Below are 20,552 nucleotides of genomic sequence, written 5' to 3' on the forward strand. Positions count from 1 at the left end.
TGAAGTACCTCTCTCGTGCGCCAAAGCTCTCTCGATTGCTGAGCGATGCGCATTTGCTTGCTTTCACATGCATGCGTCTTATGCCCTATTTATAGCCTTTTACCTTCCATTGTAAATAGAGATCTTTTTACATCTTTTTTCTTTGCATCCCTTTCTTTTCTATCTTCAATATATAAGAACCATTCTAGTTCATCATCTCTGTAAGTTTACTCTCTCCTACCTTTCTCCATTGAAGCAATTTGGGTTTTCTGGAAACATGAAATCAAGATTTTTTTTCAAGAAGAATTGTTATGCATTTCAGATTTACAAACAGAAGCAACTAAATTGAAGCAAGGAGACTATAGTGTGAGTAAGTATTTCACCAAGCCTCGGACTATCTGGGATGAATTAGAGAATTTTTTACCAAACATTGGATGTACCTGCGAAGTCAAATACTCATGCAGAGCATCAGAGACTAATGTGCAGCGAAAATCAGAGGACCAAGCTATGCAGTTTTTAAGACATCTAAATGAATCTTACAGCAATGTCAGGTCATATATGAAATTAAACATAATCTCATCTCAATATCAAACTTAATTACAGATTCCTCCTTGCAAATTATATTCTCTAATTTGGGGTGCTTTATTCAGGATTCAAAGACCAGGGAGATGACTGGTTCAATAAGACATCAAGTTGGTTTGTGTCTGTTTTCTGCTCATGATCATGTTGTTAATGATGTTGGAAATTTGTGGCACAAAAGACTTGGCCATCTTTCTTATACGAGATTAGGAACTTTAATATATAAACATAGTTTTATAGAGTTGAAAGACATGTACTGTGATGTTTGTCACATGCTAAACAAAAGAAGTTATCTTTTTCGAAATGAATCTCGTGCTAATAAAATGTTCAAGCTTATTCATGTTGATATTTAGGAACCACCTCCCAACCCTTCTTTGCATGGACATAGATATTTAATGACAATTGTGGATGGTTATAGTAAGTATACAAGGATTTATCTTATGTCAAACAAGTCTCAAACCAAAAACCACATTATACATTTTGCTTTATATGTTGAAACTGAGTTTGAAACTAAGTTACTAGAACTGTTAATGGGTGTGAATTTAACATGACTAGTTTCTTTAACTCTAAAGGCATAGTACATCAAACTACTTGTGTTTGAGACCCTTGAAAAAAAAAAGATGCTAAAAGAAAGCATCAACATATTTTGAATGTTACAATATCTTTGATGTTTTAATCCAAATTGTCAAATCAGTTTTGCTAAAACTATATCTGTCAAGCGGACCAAAGTTGATCCTCGAGCTTGTTCAACACTGGGAACAACGACAACGAGGCCCTGGTTTCAGTGGTAGTGAGTTGCCACGGGAAAAGATAAAGAAAATAATTTTTGTTTAAACACTAGACATAATATTTGGGCAAAAAAATTTACTCATCTTTTTAAGTCAAATTTGTCCATCAGTATTAGGTTATATAATTATCAACGGATTTTATGGATTAGTTAGTCCATATTACATAATTTTGTAGATAAATAAAATGTGTTTTATTGACATATTTTTTTTACAATAATTAATATTTTAAAATAAAAAAATTTGTCATAATTCAAATTGATCAACATATTTATTTTTATTAGTGATTTCAAATATTTTTGTCGTATATTTCAATTCATTTTTAAATTTTAAAACTAAATTATATGAAAATTTAGAACATGAATAATCAAATTTAAGAAATAAAAATATATTGAAAATTAAAACAAATTAATAAAGAACCATCTCTAATTACATAGAAAAAGAAAGAGTTACCTAAATAAGAATTTCTTATATTTTATTTAACATATTTATATATTGTTAAGCTATAGGATTGATGTAGTCTAATTGATGTCTCCCGACGGTTCTTCTCCTGACATGGTTTTTACAAGGGGCTTTCATGAATCAAACACACATAATACATACATCATAATAGCTAAAATCTTTTTTTTGTCATCACTGATTTTAATATTAAAATACCTTTTGTATATATTATAATACATGTGAGACTCCTCAAACTAAACAACACTTGAATTTAGAAAAAATCGATTTCAAACCAACCAGTTAATGTAGAGACTGCTTGGAGTTTGACCAATTGACATGAATACCATTCCCGAAACAATATTCATAAAAGTTTTTAGAAGAAACATTTTGAATAGGAAAACGTTTCTTCAACAATAGATTTTTTACAACAATTTGACAACAACACGTGTCTCATTGTCATTGGTTGTTTTTATTAAATTTTGTTTAAAGATTTATTTTGTTTTAGAGGGTATTTTTGGAATAATTTTCAGAAACTTTTTGGCGCTTTTCAGAAACCCTGCAAAAGTCTCTTTCCTCTTTTTCGAAACTCTCTTTCCCCCTTTTCGAAACTCTCTCTCCCCCTTTTCGAAACTTTCTCTCCCCCTTCACCGAAATATCCTTCAAAACTCTATCTCCGTCATTGAAGTTCCTTCCTTTGAAACTCTCTTCGTCATTGAAGTGGTGTCTCTGTCCACCGTTGTTCGTCCGTCGCTTGGGTCCACCAGTGTCTTTGGAGGAAGTCAGCCACCGCTCACCCACTCTGACTCGGAAAGAATCAAATAACACCAAGTTACTGTAACCTCCCAATTAATCAGGGGATCCTAATATATTATGCTAGCTGCAAAGTTGCTTACCGGAGGGGTGATAAGGAACCCAAATTACGTTCAGCAAAAGTGGGCAGCAGCAGTTGGTGGTGGGTCTCTCCACCTGGAAGTGCTCCAGCCACCACCAGGAAACCTCCATCATCATCTCTTTAAGTGGGCTTGGCACTGAGAAATGGAAGGGGATGAAAATGGGGTTTCTGGTTTCTGGAAAAATCTGATGTGATTCTGTAGAATTCTGCAGAAAGCGTGTACGTCCAATTTTGGTTAGTCAAAATTGGACGTTCGTCCAATTTGCTCGACCAATTAGTGGTCGGCCAAAATAGCATGAGCGTTCGGTTTTGTGTTCTAAGGTAACGAGCGTTCGCGTTCGTCCTTAGGTAAAGTTAGTAATATATTAGACATTCGTCCAAACAGTATCCAGTGAATTAGTGATTTTAGGCATTCGTCCTTAATTTAGTATTCTCATGAAGCAATCCTGAGCGTTCGGTCTTCACGTGGTATTCTTAGGTTGCAATCATGAGCGTTCGGTATTAATTTGATATTCACGTTCGGTTTTGATGTATTAGTGTGCGTTCGGTCTTAAATTGATATTCGTAAATTTAGATCTTGAACGTTCGGTTATAAATTGGTATTCTTAAGGTTGGATCATGAACGTTCGGTTTTAGTGTATTAGAAATTTTAGCGCTCGGATAAAATTAGTACTCTCAGGATTTGATTTAGTACCGAACGGTCAGAATGGATTTAGTACCGTTCGGTCAGATTTTGATTTAATATTGTTTGGTTAAGTCGAGATCATTCGGCCAGGGTTCTAGACGTTCGGTCTGTACTCTATGTGTTCGGTTAAGTGATCTAGGTATTCGACGCAGACTCTAAACGTTCGTCCTAATAGTTTCCGTCATAGGCAGCGTTCGGTCTCGAGGAGGCTTTATCTTTGAGCGTTCGTCCAAACAGTTTCTAGTTAATAGTATTCGGTTTAATAATGTTTGGTGTTTTAGTGTCGAGCCTAAAGAGATTGACTGAGTTTAATGGTCATGAGTTGTTTAGTGCAGCAATGTGTGATGAACTGTTATGTACGTTTTCTAATACTATTGTGTACTTTTTAATTTCAAAACTTATGGTTTGTTGAACTGTTGTTACGTTTTCCTATTAATCTATGTGGTTTTTAATATTGTTATAATTTTTCATTACTCAATACCCTTTATTTTTCCTTTTTTATTTGTTTAATATTGAAGTATTCCAACTTGAAGTATTCTAATAATGATCCATCCAAAAAACCTTCAAAACATAGTCAAAAGGACTCCAAAATAACCCTGGGGAGTGCTTAAGTCAGGCCTGGGTAGTTCTTCTCAACTTTCAGCACAAAAGGGGAGTTTTTTCCTGGTAAGCGATTACACGGTCCCAATAATCGATTACAAGTGCATCTGTCCTGTGTCAATGGTGCAGGACCTCACTTGTAAACCTATAAACAACCTGTAAACTCCTCCTTCACTTCACATTCAAAGTTATTGTAAAAATCATGTTTGTTACAGTGTAACCACCTTCATCTTTATTCTTCTCTTCAAGCAGCTTAGCCTGCAATGCAGATAACTCTTCTTCAAATTCTTCAATTACAGCATCTTGTTCCTCTAAAGCATCATTAATAACTTTTATGTGTTTTCTATTGATTGTTGATTTTTCTTGTTTCTTCAAATCATCTAAATTGACAACCAACAAACAATCCATGTAACAAATTTAACTGCAACACATATACACAAACAACTGCAAAAAACAATTGTTTTTTGATACAAATAACCAACGTAAGTCACAACCCAAAAGTAAAAACATCAAAAAAATGACGAACAGATGCAAGACCAAAAACCCAACCCCAAAATACGAATACGGAAACATGAAAAAGTTCATACCTTGTTCGAAGAACCATTGTCACCGAACGAACCCATTGCACAAAAAAGGTAACAACTTCGATAAAATCGACACCGAACGAGACAAGCGTAATCTCCAACTCAAAGAGACAAACCCAACGTCCAGAGAGGTTGAAAGGAAAACGATGGTGACAGGGAAGCACTAGAGATAGATGTTCAAAACAAAATGAAACCCTAAAAATGGAGGAGGGAGAACACTGCTACGAAGAGAGAAGTTGAAATGAAATTCAAATCCCTAAAATGGAGAGAGAAGACAGTGATAAGGAGAGAAGATAGAGTTCGAAAATGAAGAGGGCAATTTCGGAATTCAAACTTCAACCCATTCCAAACTAGATTTTAAATTAAAAAAAAATATTCAAATTTGACCAATTAAAATCTGACACGTGGTGTTGTCAAATTTTTGTCAAATTGGCGTTGTTAGAATATCCGGATCCTTTTGAATATCCTCAGGTTATATATTCAAGTTGGTCAAGTTGATTCCCCGAAGGGACAAGTCGCTTGCGTATTTTATACAATTAATTCCATTCATATACAGGCCAATCACCACCGACATCTTAATCCAGTTTCCTTATTTCCAAGGAATGCGATCGCAATAAAAGAATTTGTGACATTATTTTTTGACAATGATATTTTAACTGAAAAGATTTTTATATTGGACATTATCTTTTATTATATTTTCTTTCCCTACTTTCTTTTAAAAATAAGGTTTAATTGCTTGCATTGTCCCTAGTTTGGCTGCAACGTGTCAAAGTAGTCCATTCTTTTAAAAAAATTTCAATTACGTACAAACTTGGTTTAAAAGTGTCAATTTCGTCCAAACGTATGTAAAATTTGTTTCAATCAAGTCCCTTCAGTTAAATTCACCAAAACGGACGTTAATTTTTTAGTTCTCTCTCCTCTGCTTCTCTACTCTGCTCCTCTGGACATTATAAAATAATATAATGATAATATAAAATATTATTTTGTTGAAGATGTACTGACACGTTGGTATGTTATTTTGTTAACAAATTGCGGCAGTAAAATAGATTTGATTAAATTGTTTTGATTCTTTATACATAATTACTTTAATATTTTTTTAAACTTCATCAAATACAATTCAATTTAAAATGAATATTACTTTTATTTTAAAATAAAATATTAAATTCGTGATAAAAATTATATTTCGCACAATATTTACAAACTATATTATTATCTATGAATAAAAAACTAAATTCGTTAACTCATGGCTACAGTTATATCTTTCACGCAAAATATAAAAACTTTAAATTGTACATATTTACAAAAACATAGGTATTGATATCATCTTTCTCATTTATGAAAAAATCACACAAGATACAAAAATAATAATTACTCTCCAACCAAAACATTTAAAAACTCTAAAACTAAACATACTCTAATGCATATATGATTTAATAAATTTAACATAATTAGAAGTTTGTATTTTAAAAATCTAAAAAACTATCCATATAATTCATCTTGACTTCCTCTAATCATACAATCAGATGAATAAAATCATTCTACTTTTCCTATTTTGAATATTAAAAAATTATTCATATACTTATTAAATTTATTTCAATTAATATAAAGTTATTCACTTTAATAATTTTATATGTAATCATGTGTTTAAATAGTAAATAAAATATTTTTAATTAAATGTATTTTTTTCAAATATCGTTAAAATTAATTTATACACTTAATAATTTTACTTATATATCTTTATTCAAACAGTATAAAATACTACTTTCAATCACACATATTTTCTATAAACCAACGTGTCAGTACATCTTCAACAAAATAATATTCATCTTCAAATTTTCTAATAATTGCTTAATGTATTATTTTATATTTTATATTATCATTATATTATTTTATAATGTCCAGAGGAGCAGAGCAGAGAAGCAGAGAAGCAGAGGAGAGAGAACTAAAAAATTAACGTCCGTTTTGGTGAATTTAACGGAAGAGACTTGATTGAAGCAAATTTTACATACGTTTGGACGAAATTGACACTTTTAAACCAAGTTTGTACGTAATTGAAATTTTTTTAAAAGAATGGACTACTTTGACACGTTGCAGCCAAACTAGGGACAATGCAAGCAATTAAACCCAGAAATAAAAAAAATCAATTTTCTTAACACATTTTACTCCTGTTAATATTAAAACATTATCATTTTCCCTCTTTTCCTTTAGAAATATAAAAAACCATTTTTGATAGGTGCATTTCACTATTATAAATTTCAAAATATTATTAACGGATGTCAAATAACTTTTTTTTATTGTTTTCTTTTCTATTGTAAAAGTGATTACCATGTGCTATATTAGTCAAAGGACACAAACATATTCATCATAAGAGGACAAAGCAGTTACCCTCAATCTCTTTCTGCACCATTACAACCACACGTTAACGAAGTAGGCTGGTGAATGTTATTCAACACAGTGATTGAAACAATCAAAACCACAAAAAAGACCTACACTTGTGACTCAAACGCACACAAACCAGCATTCACCACAGTGAAGCCTCCATCCACAACGAGATCATGACCACTAACATACCTCGACTCATCACTCCCCAAGTAAACCACAGCTTCAGCCACATCTTGGGGTTTCAGAGTAACACCTTTCAGATTCGAATAAAGTGCAGCAATCCCCTCATCATCAGTGTTCAGAAACTTCCTACTCATCGGCGTTGGAACTGCGTAAGGAGACACACAATTCACGCGTATTCCCAAGGGTCCAAGCTCCACTGCAGCGTTTCGCACCAGCCCCACAACGCCATGCTTCGAGCACGTGTAAGCGTGCGAAGCCATGCCACCTGTGCTACCACACACGCTTGAGGTGGCGATTATGCTGCCACGTCGAGAAGGGGCCATTACCCTCGCCGCATGCTTCATTCCGAGGAAGACGCCGACTAAGTTGACGTTAATAACTTCCTGGAAATCGGACATTTTGTTGTGCATAATGCTGGGGTTCCACACTCCTATGATCCCTGCATTGTTGTGCATGATGTCTAGTTTCCCGAACCTAGAAACGGCAGTGTCCACGGCACGTTCCATGTGATCCTCTTTTGTGACGTCGCAGTGGACGTAGATGGAGGAGTCTATTTCCTTGGAAACAGAGTGACCTAATTCGTCTTGGATATCAGCGATGACTACTTTGGCTCCATGCTTCGCCAACAGTCTGGCCGTACACTCCCCTATGCCACTTGCTCCACCTGTGATCAACGCCACCTTCCCTTCTAATCTGTTTTTCAATCAAATCACAGTTACGATGGATATATGTTTTCACTATAACAAAAAGGAAAATGGTGAAGAGATGTTGGGATGGTTTGGGTTGAGATACCTTCTGGCTACTGCAGAGGAGACTAGTGAAACACTTCCCATTATTCTCGCAGTTCTTTGCTTTTCAACCACACAGCTTCTTCGGTGAGATGTGGTACGTTTTTCTTTCTTCCATTCATATTTATACAAAAGAGATTCATGATATTTAAATTATTTTGTAATGAAATTTTCATCACTTTTTAAATATTGTGTTGAAATAAAATAATTAAAATATTTTATTTTTCAATGTTTTAAATAAAGTAATTGAATTTGCCTCTTAAGATAATTTTCCATTTTAAAAATACGTATTTTGAAATTAAAATTTACAAAATAATATTACTTATATTTAAATATTAAAATATTGAACAAGTTTCTCGTACAATGTGTCTAGAGAGTGAGTGGCTTAGACTTAGTCTATAAGAACGACTAGGTCCTCTCTACATGAATTAGAGAAAAAAAGATCCACAATGATTAAAAAGCTCATAAAATAAAAGTCTTAACAACTTCCAAACGTAATAAAAGCACAAAAATAGTCAAGTTAATTAAAAAATTAAATTGAATCGACTCCGGACGAAAATTAAATTAAGATGATATAAGTTGATAATTTGTTGAAGTTGGTTCGTACCAAAATTGAATTAAGATGATATAAATTGATAATTTGGTTAAGTTGGTTTGGTTGAAGAATCGAGTCAACATATATTAGGAAGAAATTCCAATACAGTCAGCTTAATCCCAAATATGAGCTAAATTGTACAATATAAAGAATTAAGTTCAATTAATGTAGGTTAAAGGTTGAGTCGATTAAATTTAAAAGTTGAGCTGAATAATCCAAATTCAAAGGTCAACCAAAGTGGGCCTGACTAAATGTCAGGTCGAGTTGGCCTGACCAAAGCTTCAGCCAAGTTGTGATGGATGAGCCTAAGGTTGAACCAAACCGCAACAAGTTATAGGTTGAGCTGAAACAATACGGACCAAAGAGGTTGAAGGTCAAGCTGAGTTAGCCCAATTCAAAATTTAAGTATGTTAAAAGTCAAGCTGAGTCAACCCAACCAAAGGTCGAGTCGGTCTAAACTGAAGCATGACCTAAATTAGTCAAGCCAAAGAATTGAGTCAATTTATCTTGACCTAAATGTTGACCTGAGTTAGTCTGAACAAAGGTCGATCCAAGTCAACCTATGTCAAAGATCAACTCGAGTTAGTTTGATCGAAAAGTTGAGAAGAGTTGGTCCGAGTAGAAGGTCGAACCGAGTTGACCCAAGCCTGGCAGATCAAGCCCCAAAGGTCGCGACTATTTATCAAATTGACACTTCTAATATAGAGAAAGTGAATTATTTTTGTAGTAACGTGGCTGAACGAGTGTGGCATATGCGACTGGTGGATGTAAGAGTAATACATCATAACCAAGCAAAAGGATCATTTTCAACAATTATAACTTAATATCAAAGGAAATAGGAACTTAATATCAATTTTGTCTATCCTTAATTTGGAGACCGACAGAGTAGGTAGAGACATCATGGTAAGGTTCGGAAGCTGTAAATTGAAATAATGAAGTGATTATAATCCTGAAAGGTTCTGCAAACTGTAAAATGAAATGAAACTGGTAGTTGTGATGGACCTAGATTTGGAACGTGGTGTAGGCACACGGGAATATTCCTAGTGTTCTACCTATCACTGTCATTCTCAACTACACCTAATCTTGGTAAAATTGGGTAAAATCTTTGTACCAGAAACAACAACAATGGATAAGACATGTTGGTGAGAAGAGATGTTGTGGAACATTATTTACTTATAATCACAAATAACCATCCAAATGTTATTAGGAAGCAAGAGGTACCAGAATCATATCAAGAGTTACTAATAAGATGAGTAAGTTGGCAGGATCTACTGGATAGGGTAAGGAATTGAGGGAAATATAGGTACAATACAAATTTTGTGCTGCAAGTAAGGAAAATAAACCCAAAAGCAGGGGAACTAGCAAAATGAAAACTAAAAAGTAGAATAAATAAAATCACATGAATGTCTAATTGGAGCGTTTGAAAAAAAAAATGGTGTGACTGGTGAATGTTTGTTATTTGTTTTATTCTATTATAAAATGTTTGCTATTTGGTATTCTAGTGCACCTTTAATTATTTAATCACCATTTTAATTCTGTATTTTATATAATTGTATATTCATATATAGTTCCCAATCACCACTAACCCTTAATCCAGATTCGTTAAACTTTTGTATTAATGGATTCATTTATATTTTTTTACTCAAATGAGTTTGATTAATATTTAAATAAAGATAATATGATTCCTTTATTGAAATCAATGTTAACATATCTAAGAAGTAAGCATATGAGTCCAAACTCTGTACTCCCTTTCTATCTCTTTTTTTTATGATTCAATTCCTCCAATAATAAAAATCCAATATCTAGTACGAATGACAATGCATTTGCGTGAATATTTATTAGATTAAATTTAATTAAAATTATATTTTAATTTATATTTTATTTTGTAATTTATTTATATTTTATTTTAAAATTTTATAAATATATGTGTTTTTTAAATATTTGTGAGTAGTTTTTGATATTTACGAGTTTTAAAATATTTTTTGAGTATTTTTCAAACAGATATCTAACAAGTAACAAAACGTAACAAGTGAATTTTTTTCTTGTGTTAGATATTATTCGTACCTAATCCAACTCATTGTCTTGCATGATCACATCTCCATAATTTGAGGTTCTCACTCCAAAGTCTCTTCAAGTTGGCCCTATCTTTCGTGAAAGAGACATCCACGCGAAAAATGATTAAACACTTTTTTATAAGTTAAAGTTACTTTTATCTAAAACAGTTCATGTTCCACTCACAAAAATAGATTAGTGATATTGTTTCGGTAGATTACCATGCATCCAAAATATTGTTTACTTTGAAACATGTGTTCTATGTGTTCTGTTACAATTTTATCTTTAAAATGCGTACGAAAGAGTGGAAGAAAAAACAAATATACCTTGGTCACTTAATGCTAGGAATAGTTTATACGATTAATAAGAAATTATATTTTGTTTGAATTGTCTAAATTAACTTTTAGTATTAGTTACCAAAATATTACCTACTTAATATTATTGATTTTAAATTAGTTTTTAATTTATTTTGATCTTTAAATCTTAGAACTTGAAGTACCTCTCTCGTGCGCCAAAGCTCTCTCTGTTGCTGAGCGATGCGCATTTGCTTGCTTCCACATGCATGCGTCTTATGCCTTATTTATAGCCTTTTACCTTCCATTGTAAATAGAGATCTTTTTACATCTTTTTTCTTTGCATCCCTTTCTTTTCTATCTTCAATATATGAGAATCACTCTTGTTCATCATCTGTAAGTTTGCTTTCTCCTACCTTTCTCCATTGAAGCAATTTGGGTTTTCAGGAAACTTGAATTTCATAAACTTGATATCATATAAGTAATTAGATGGTATCTCAGCTCTTCAATTGAAGAGCTTTGCTGCATTCTCTCTGATTTTGTTCTTTATTCCTTCTTTAGCTTTTCTTTCATTTCTTTTGTTTCTTGTTAGTGTGTGCTTATTTTCCAGTTTGCTCATCATGGTAAAGAGAAGTTACACATGTTATGATTTTGATGGAGAAGCTGTATTAATTAAATATATATAATTTTTTTAAATTGTTTGTTTAAATTGTTCATGAAGACATAAAATGAGTATTTATATATGTAAAAGAACTCTTTTTATTGTAGAAGTGATCGACATGTGCTACAGCAGTAAAAGGATACAAACATATTCACCATAAGGGGACAAAGCAATTACCCTTAATCACTTTCTGCACCATTACAAGCACAGCTTAACGAAGTAGGCTGGTGAATGTTATTCAACACCGTGATTGAAACAATCAAAACCACAAAAAAGACCTACACTTGTGACTCAAACGCACACATACCAGCATTCACCACAGTGAAGCCTCCATCCACAACGAGATCATGACCACTAACATACCTCGACTCATCACTCCCCAAGTAAACCACAGCTTCAGCCACATCTTGGGGTTTCACAGTAACACCTTTCAGATTCGAATAAAGTGCAGCAATCCCCTCATCATCAGTGTTCAGAAACTTCTTACTCATCGCCGTTGGAACTCCGTAAGGAGACACACAATTCACACGTATTCCCAAGGGTCCAAGCTCCACTGCAGCGTTTCGCACCAGCCCCACAACGCCATGCTTCGAGCACGTGTAAGCGTGCGAAGCCGCGCCACCTAAGCGTCCACACACGCTTGCGGTGGCGATTATGCTGCCACGTCGAGAAGGGGCCATTACCCTCGCCGCATGCTTCATTCCGAGGAAGACGCCGACCAAGTTGACGTTAATCACTTCCTGGAAATCAGACACTTTGTTGTGAATAATGTTGGGGTTCCACACTTCTATGGTCCCTGCATTGTTGTGCATGATGTCTAGTTTCCCGAACCTAGAAACGGTTGTGTTCACTGCATGTTCCACGTGTTCCTCTTTTGTGACGTCACAGTGGACGTAGATGGAAGAGTCTATGTCCTTGGAAACAGAGTGACCTAATTCGTCTTGGATATCAGCGATGACTACTTTGGCTCCATGCTTCGCCAACAGTCTGGCCGTAGACTCCCCTATGCCACTTGCTCCACCTGTGATCAACGCCACCTTCCCTTCTAATCTGTTTTCCAATCAAATCACAGTTACGATGGATATATGTTTTCACTATAACAAAAAGGAAAATGGTGAAGAGATTTTGGGATGGTTTGGGTTGAGATACCTTCTGGCTACTGCAGAGGAGACCAGTGAAACACTTCCCATTATTCTCGCAGTTCTTTGTTTTTCAACCACACAGCTTCTTCGGTGAGGTGTGGTACGTTTTTCTTTCTTCCACTTCTCCTATTTATACAAAAGAGATTCATGATATTTAAATTATTTGTAATTAAATTTTCATCATTTTTAAATATTGTGTTTAGATAAAATAATTAAAATAATTTATATTTCAAATTTTTTTAAATAAAGTAATTGAATTTGCCTCTTAAGATAAATTTTCATTATAAAAAAATATATATTTTGAAATTAAAATTTACAAAATAATATTAGTTGTATTTAAATATTAAAATATTGAACAATTTAAGTTTATCATTACGTATAATGTGTACAGAGAGTAGAAGTGTCGTGTCACTTAGACTTAGTCTTTAGGAAAGACATGGTTTTGCTCTTAAAAGAAAAGTCACAAATTGAAAGGTAACAACAGAAAAAATAGTCAGTGAAGTCAAAGAATGAATCGAGTCTCAGGCTGACGATTGAATTGCAATCATCCAGTCCAATAATCGAATTAAGTTGGTATGGTCGACAAATCAAACTAACATATACTAGAAAGAAGATCCAAGTAGAATCAGTTTAAAAAATTAAGTTGAGCCTATGCAAGTTAAACATTGAGGTGATCGAGGTTAAAAGTTGAATTGAGTCATTTACATTGTGTTCACTTAAAGGTGCAACGATGTTTATAAAGAAAAGAGAGTGATGATTTGCGAGGCACAAGCGGTTCGTTTCCGCTGATTTGCGAGCGAAGAAATGCAATGATTTGCGAGATGAGGCTCTTTTTTTCATCTCGCTATCAAGAGGAGATTTGCGCTGATTTTCTCGTAAATAACTATTAACAAAATGGATAATTTCTCTTATGATGACCTTAGTTGTAAGAGCATTTTTTTGACATATCTGGAGTGGATTGATCCATTTTTTAGTAAGAGCATTTTTTTGACTTATATATCATTGCATGTCATAGCAATATACACATTTCGTCAATAGTTATTTATTAATCTTACCAATTTGTAATCCAATCAATAATTAATATATTACTATTAATATTTCTTATTAATATTTCATATCAATTTTCGTTTATGTTTTTATTAAATTTTTCTCCATTCATTAAATCATAACGACAATTTCTTTTTTCGTATAACACAAACAACACAACAAATATGTAAACTGACAACAAAAATTTCATTCACCAACCAAACACTCTGGCAATCAATTACAATCTTGTGGTAATCGATTACCAAGAAGTTTTTTTCCCCTGCACCTCCTGGTAATCGATTACTACTACGGTGTAATCGATTACTAGTGTCATTTCTGCCTACAAAGGTGAAGTCGTATAGGGGACACGACTTCAACACGTTGTAATCGATTACAGGTGTTCGTAATCGATTACAACACCATGAAGTCGTTTTTGGGGTGCACGACTTCAACACTGGTCAAATGAACAGTGTGAAGTCGTGCAGGGGGGCACGACTTCTTCATTAGAAGTCGTTCTGACCCCCACGACTTTCCCTTTGGTCAAAATTTGCCTATTTTTGTAATATGGCAGGCAAATTTTCCTAGTTTGGTACAAAAGCCAGATTAAGGTAAGAAGGTTTTGTTGAGTAAAATGAGGGTTTGGTTGAGTTGAATGAAGAAAATATGAGAAAAGGGTAGTGTGGGTACAATGTAAGAGTATAAGCTACGTCATTTGGTCTGAGAAAGGCTTTATACAGATATAAAGCGTAATGAAGATAGATAATTATGCATGGCAGAGAGTTTTCATGCAATGTGTTGGTGAGGAAAATAAGGAAAATGGGAAGAATGTTTGTGCTTGAAGAGTTTACGGAGAGAGTTTGTAGAGGAGAAAAGTTGGAGTAATAATAGTTCATGCATGGGTTGTTAGATTTTGTAGTGTGCTGTTAAAGAAAAAGTGAAAGTGTATGATATTTACATGGATAAAAAGATGTGATTTCAGTGCTGAGAAAGAGGGAGAAAGAAGATTTCACGGGAGAGTTTACTGAAAGGAACGCATTGTGGTCTTTGCATGGGATTAATGTTTTTCTAGCTGAAGTTAAGTTGGGCAGTGTTTAGTTAAGTGAATAAAAGAAGAAATTATGACACTTTATGAAACCAAAAAGATAAGGAAAACTTTCTTTTAACAACTTTTTTTGACAATTTTTTGACAACTGTTTATGTGGTAGCTTGTGATTGGTCCGTTTCAAATACACGGACCAATAAAACAGTGACACGTAATCCATTATCAAAAAGTTGTTAAAATATCATGGTGCAAAAGATAAATTGTATCTGTACAACAAAACTTCATCCAAAGAAAGAGATAAAAAGAAGGACATGATATTTTAACAACTATTTTTAACAATTTTTTGACAACAGATGATATGTCACTATTTTATTGGTCTGTATATTTGAAACGGACCAATCACATGCTACCACATAAATTGTTGTTAAAAAGTTGTTAAAAAAAGTTGTTAAAGAAACATTTTCCTAAAAAGAAATAGAGAAAATTCCGAGTTAAAATACTCAATATGACAAAATAAATAATTGATGAATTCATTTTACTAAATTCATTTTACTAAATTCATTTTACTAAATTATAACTTTTTTACTTTTTAAAAATTAATTTTAATCATTATTTTTAATTTTTTAATATTTATAAACATTTTTACAATTAAATATAACATTAACAATTATCATCTTATATTACTTTAATAATTAGGAGCATTTTGGTAATCTTTAATTTCTACCAATTAAACAAATTTTTTAAAACTGTCACATCAATCAAATGCTACACTAATTCTCACAAACTTTACCTCTAAATCCACTCTCAATTACCTCCAAATCCACTCAAGTAAACACAAAAAAGTTTACTCTCAAATCCACTTAAATCCATTCAATCATTCTTCCCCAAATCATCTCCCCCAATCACCCCCAAGTGAACAGAACATTAAATTCAAAGGTTAAGATAAGTCAGTACTAAATATCAATTTGAGTTTGCCCGATCAAAGGTTTAACCAAACTATTATGGATGAGTTTAAGGTTGAATTGAGTTTAAGGTTGAATTGAGTTAATCTAAGTTGTAGGTCGAGACAATAAAGCCCAAAGGAACCAAAGGGGCCAAAGGTCAAGCTGAGTTTGCCCGATTCAAAAATTAAGTTTGTTATTTTAAGCTTTTTAAGTCTGTTTCAGAACAAACTTAGATTCGGCAGACTTAAATTTTAAATTTGTTATGAAGCAATAGACTTAAATTTTAAATATGTTATTAAGCAACATACTTAAATTTTAAATATGTTATGAATGAATAGACTTACATTTTTCACCCAAAATTAAAAATCAAACCTTATATTCCATTGGCATCTCACCAAAAAATTAACCACTGTAATAAAACACCATAAGATTCATCTTTCTTATATTAAAGTTCCATCCACAATAATGATCAAATTGGAATATAATACAACATAAATAAATCTTCACAATCAATTATTCTTCCAATTCAATTCATCTTCACAACCAAACAAATACAATAAAAATTCTATGATATTTTTTTAAACAACATAATTCAAAAAAAAATAGGGGTAGAGAAATTAAAGTCATTAGTAATCCTCATAAAATCCTAAAACCCTAAAAATTCTCAACCCTAAAAATCACTAACAGACGGCGACGATAACGATGGCGGCAGTGGCAAGATGCGACAACAACAGCGACAGCGTGAGATTCTACGAGAGGTAACGTGGCGGCCAGATCGAGAGGCGATGAGGCGACTTGCAAGATACAACGCGGCGGTTTACGAGAGGCGACGCGAAGGCCTATGAGAGACAACACAGCGGCTACGACACGCCTGCCCTTCGACGCAAAGACAAGGAGATCTCGCCCAAAAATGAAGGTGGACAACACTTTTCATCGGACTTGGATGCAAAGGCGTTGGAGTTGGACATGGAGAAGAATAGAGAGAAGAAAAAAATTCTAAAGGTTGAAAAAAAAGTAAAGAAAGGAGTCTTCTGTTTTGAACAGAAGAAGAAAGTGAACATAGTAAAGAAAAAGTTTTCATTTAGGTTAATCCTATATTTAGGTCTAATAACAAATTAACATATACAAAATTAAAGTCTTATTGTATTAGAAAATACTTATAATATTTATTTAAGTCTGTTAAGAAACTCAACGATTACAAAATTTAAGTCTAAGTGTATTCCAACATACTTAAAACCAAAATTTAAGTTTATTATGATATTAACAAATTTAAAGTATGGACTTTTATTTAGAAAAATGTCACTGCACATTTATTAAATCTATTTTTTTAAAAACGGACTTAAATTGAGAGACTTAAAAGGCTGATTTTGTACTAATGATTACTTATCACAAGTAACCATCCTATTGTTATTAGGAAGCAAGAGGTACCAGAATCATATAAAGAATTACTAATAAGTGATGAGTAAGTTGGTAGGATCTACTGGATAGGGTAAGGAATTGAGGGAAATTTAGGTACAAAACAAATTTTGTGCTGCAAGTAAGGAAAATAAACCCAAAAGCAGGGGAACTAGCAAAGATTAATAATACACAAAGCTGCATAATTGAAAAATAAATGAAAACTAAAAAGTAGAATAAATAAAATCACATGAATGTATAATTGGATTGTTTGAAAAAGAAAAATGAATGGTGTGTGACCGGTGAATGTTTGCTATTTTCTTTTATTCTATTATAAAATGTCCAATTATTTTAAAATCATTCAAACACGACGCTAAATAACGTATTTGGTATTCTAGTATGCATCATTAATTATTTACTCACCATTTTAATTCTGTATTTTATATAATTGCATATTCATATATAGGCCCCAATCACCACCAAGCTCTTAATCCAGATTCGTTAAATATCGCTAAAATCCCTGTCTAGTGCAAGTGCGTTTTTTGTTAGCATAGAAAAAGAGAAAAGTTTGGGAGTTGGTGGAGCTGTGTTATTCAACCTATAAATTTGAGAATATGGGGGTGGATGTTTCAAAAGTTATACAAAAGGACAAGTAAAAAGTATATGATAATAGTGCTTTTGATATAGGATATAATAAAATATTAAATATATTTTTATTTCTTAAACTTCAATTCAGAATTAGAATTTATTTTTAGTTTTGATATAATATATAATAAAATCTCAAATTTTAATATAAGATATAATAAAATTCCAAACTTCGATAATAATATGTTTGATATAAGATATAATAAAATCTTAAAGTTTTGTATATTTTAGTCTCGAATTAATATAGTATTTTTAGTTGTTTTAAATTTTGTTGATGTGTGAAACACATCTCATGTTAATTTTTGAGTTATATACATTATTTGACGCATTTCAATTTAAATGCGAGGTTGAACTCATTTAACAAATCCGAAAAATTAATGTCGTTAAATTAAAAAATCATATTCATTATTTTAAAGTGACCAAAATGTATTAAATTGAAGCCCAAGAAACTAATATTGTTGAATTAAACAAATTATATATTCATTCATTTTAAAGTTTAAGAACTAAAATGTATTAAAGTTTTGGATATAGACGAATTTCAATTTCAAGTCCAAGTTTAGGAACTAAAATCATATTCAACCCTATAATAAATTATATAAAAACATAGTGACAGAGAACTATCTTTTGAAGAACATACATGAAAAGAAATTGAGTAAAAGCATTTGCAATTCAAAGGATCTTTGGCGAGGTTAAAGATCAAAACATGGTTTCTTAATTCTTATGGGAACTTAAAGAACATGAAGATCATGATTATAGTTGAAGAATAATTTATAAAATTAAATAAATTGTAATTTTACATTAATTTTACATAATAATAAATTCATTAGTTTGTGTTTACTGAATGAGCGGGCCTCGTTAGGCAAAGGTCTGGATGTGTAATTTTCGTTTTTTGTTATATGTGTTTTGGATTTTGAGCTTTATTTTAGAATTTTTAGGTTTTTTTAAACTTATGTGCCTATATATAAAGGTACAAAAAGCTCATGTAAACATTTTTTTAGTCATATTATATACATTTGCATTCTTTGAAAGAGAATTCTCTTGATTGTTAAATTAGAACTCTAATTATTGTCAAAAATTAACATCTTTGTCATAAATCTTCACTTAACTTATCGATATGCTAGATTGTAATGTTTTCATTTTGTATTATTTCACATTCTTTTTGATTTATTTTTATTATGTCTATTGGAAATTCAAATTCAGAAACAATCATATTCTTTCCTAGATAGGATAATATGAGATAGTATATAATGATTTCTTAAAAATATATATATATATATATATATATATATATATATATATATATATATATTATAATAACATCGAATCGATTAGTACTTTAAGTTAAAAATAAAATAAAGTAAATGATATGTATTGGTATAATAATAGTCCATACGAATGTATTTTTGAATATAATAAGTTTAATTAATAATTTAGTTCTTATATTTAAATATTTTGATTGATTTTGGTTCATTTAATTTTATTTATTGAGTCGGAATATTTGTGAAATAGAATATATATGGATCGCTAGTTAAATTAACTTTACCTTCAATCATTTTATCTCCATTACAACCATGGGTCAACGAACTAGGTTGATGAATGTTATTCAACACAGCAATGCAAACAACAAAAACCAAAAGAAAGAAAAAACCTACACCGGTTGCCCAAACGAGCACAAACCAGCATTCATCACACTGAACCCTCCATCCACAACAAGGTCATGACCACTAACATACTTGGACTCATCACTCGCCAAGTAAACCACAGCTTCAGCCACATCTTGGGGTTTCAGAGTAACACCTTTCAGATTCGAATAAAGTGCAGCAATCCCCTCATCATCAGTTTTCAGAAACTTCTTACTCATCGGCGTTGGAACTGCGTACGGAGACACACAATTCACGCGTATTCCCAAGGGTCCAAGCTCCACTGCAGCGTTTCGCACCAGCCCCACAACGCCATGCTTCGAGCACGTGTAAGCGTGCGAAGCCATGCCACCTATGCTACCACACACGCTTGAGGTGGCGATTATGCTGCCACGTCGAGAAGGGGCCATTACCCTCGCCGCATGCTTTATTCCGAGGAAGACGCCGACTAAGTTGACGTTAATAACTTCCTGGAAATCGGACATTTTGTTGTGCATAATGCTGGGGTTCCACACTCCTATGATCCCTGCATTGTTGTGCATGATGTCTAGTTTCCCGAACCTAGAAACGGCAGTGTCCACGGCACGTTCCATGTGATCCTCTTTTGTGACGTCGCAGTGGACGTAGATGGAGGAGTCTATTTCCTTGGAAACTGAGTGACCTAATTCGTCTTGGATATCAGCGATGACTACTTTGGCTCCATGCTTCGCCATCAGTCTGGCCGTAGACTCCCCTATGCCACTTGCTCCACCTGTGATCAACGCCACCTTCCCTTCTAATCTGTTTTCCAAATTGTGTTTAACAATTCAAATCACAGTTACGATGGATAATTGCATTTTAAATTAGAAACAAGAAAATGGTCACGGGTTTTTGGGTTGGTTTGAGTTGAGATACCTTCTGGCAACTGAAGAAGAGACTGGTGAAAAACTTCCCATGACTCTTGTATCTGATGCTGAAGCTCTCTCTCACTGGTTTTTCTCAGATTTGAAAGGTTGCATGTTCCAGCGCCAGACGAAGACGAAGAGAGTGGCTTTACCTATTGCCTTTTATAATGACACTGACAATAAGTAATGTTATGATATGACGACAATGCTCAAAATGACATTACGTTAAAGAATATGTCAAATTGAAACAAAATGGTAAATAAAAACACATCAACTACTTCTAATTAAATTTTCAATTTGCTAATAAATTTAGATTGAAAAATGAGAGTGGAAAT

The 20,552-nt window shown here is 32.8% G+C and overlaps 3 protein-coding genes across 3 annotated transcripts; all 3 read right to left on the bottom strand.

The window, feature by feature from the left end:
* Positions 1–6,903: 6,903 nt before the first annotated feature.
* Positions 6,904–8,033, bottom strand: LOC108339939 (borneol dehydrogenase, mitochondrial-like). The gene is made up of 2 exons (XM_017577166.2): positions 7,903–8,033; positions 6,904–7,803 (listed from the first exon to the last, which is right to left on the bottom strand). Exons 1-2 carry the CDS (start codon positions 7,941–7,943, stop codon positions 7,032–7,034), a joined length of 813 nt encoding a protein of 270 aa, XP_017432655.1. The 5' UTR covers positions 7,944–8,033; the 3' UTR covers positions 6,904–7,031.
* A 3,653-nt stretch (positions 8,034–11,686) lies between these two features.
* Positions 11,687–12,786, bottom strand: LOC108340028 (borneol dehydrogenase, mitochondrial). Its single transcript, XM_017577256.2, has 2 exons — positions 12,649–12,786; positions 11,687–12,549 (listed from the first exon to the last, which is right to left on the bottom strand). The coding sequence occupies exons 1-2, from the start codon at positions 12,687–12,689 to the stop codon at positions 11,778–11,780; spliced, it is 813 nt and encodes a 270-aa protein (XP_017432745.1). The 5' UTR covers positions 12,690–12,786; the 3' UTR covers positions 11,687–11,777.
* Positions 12,787–19,216: 6,430 nt separating this feature from the next.
* LOC108339405 (borneol dehydrogenase, mitochondrial) lies at positions 19,217–20,332 on the bottom strand. Its single transcript, XM_017576540.2, has 2 exons — positions 20,228–20,332; positions 19,217–20,113 (listed from the first exon to the last, which is right to left on the bottom strand). Exons 1-2 carry the CDS (start codon positions 20,266–20,268, stop codon positions 19,342–19,344), a joined length of 813 nt encoding a protein of 270 aa, XP_017432029.1. The 5' UTR covers positions 20,269–20,332; the 3' UTR covers positions 19,217–19,341.
* Between the last annotated feature and the right edge of the window lie 220 nt (positions 20,333–20,552).

Source organism: Vigna angularis, chromosome 5 (genome assembly GCF_016808095.1).
Source record: "Vigna angularis cultivar LongXiaoDou No.4 chromosome 5, ASM1680809v1, whole genome shotgun sequence".
Taxonomy (NCBI): Eukaryota; Viridiplantae; Streptophyta; class Magnoliopsida; order Fabales; family Fabaceae; genus Vigna; species Vigna angularis.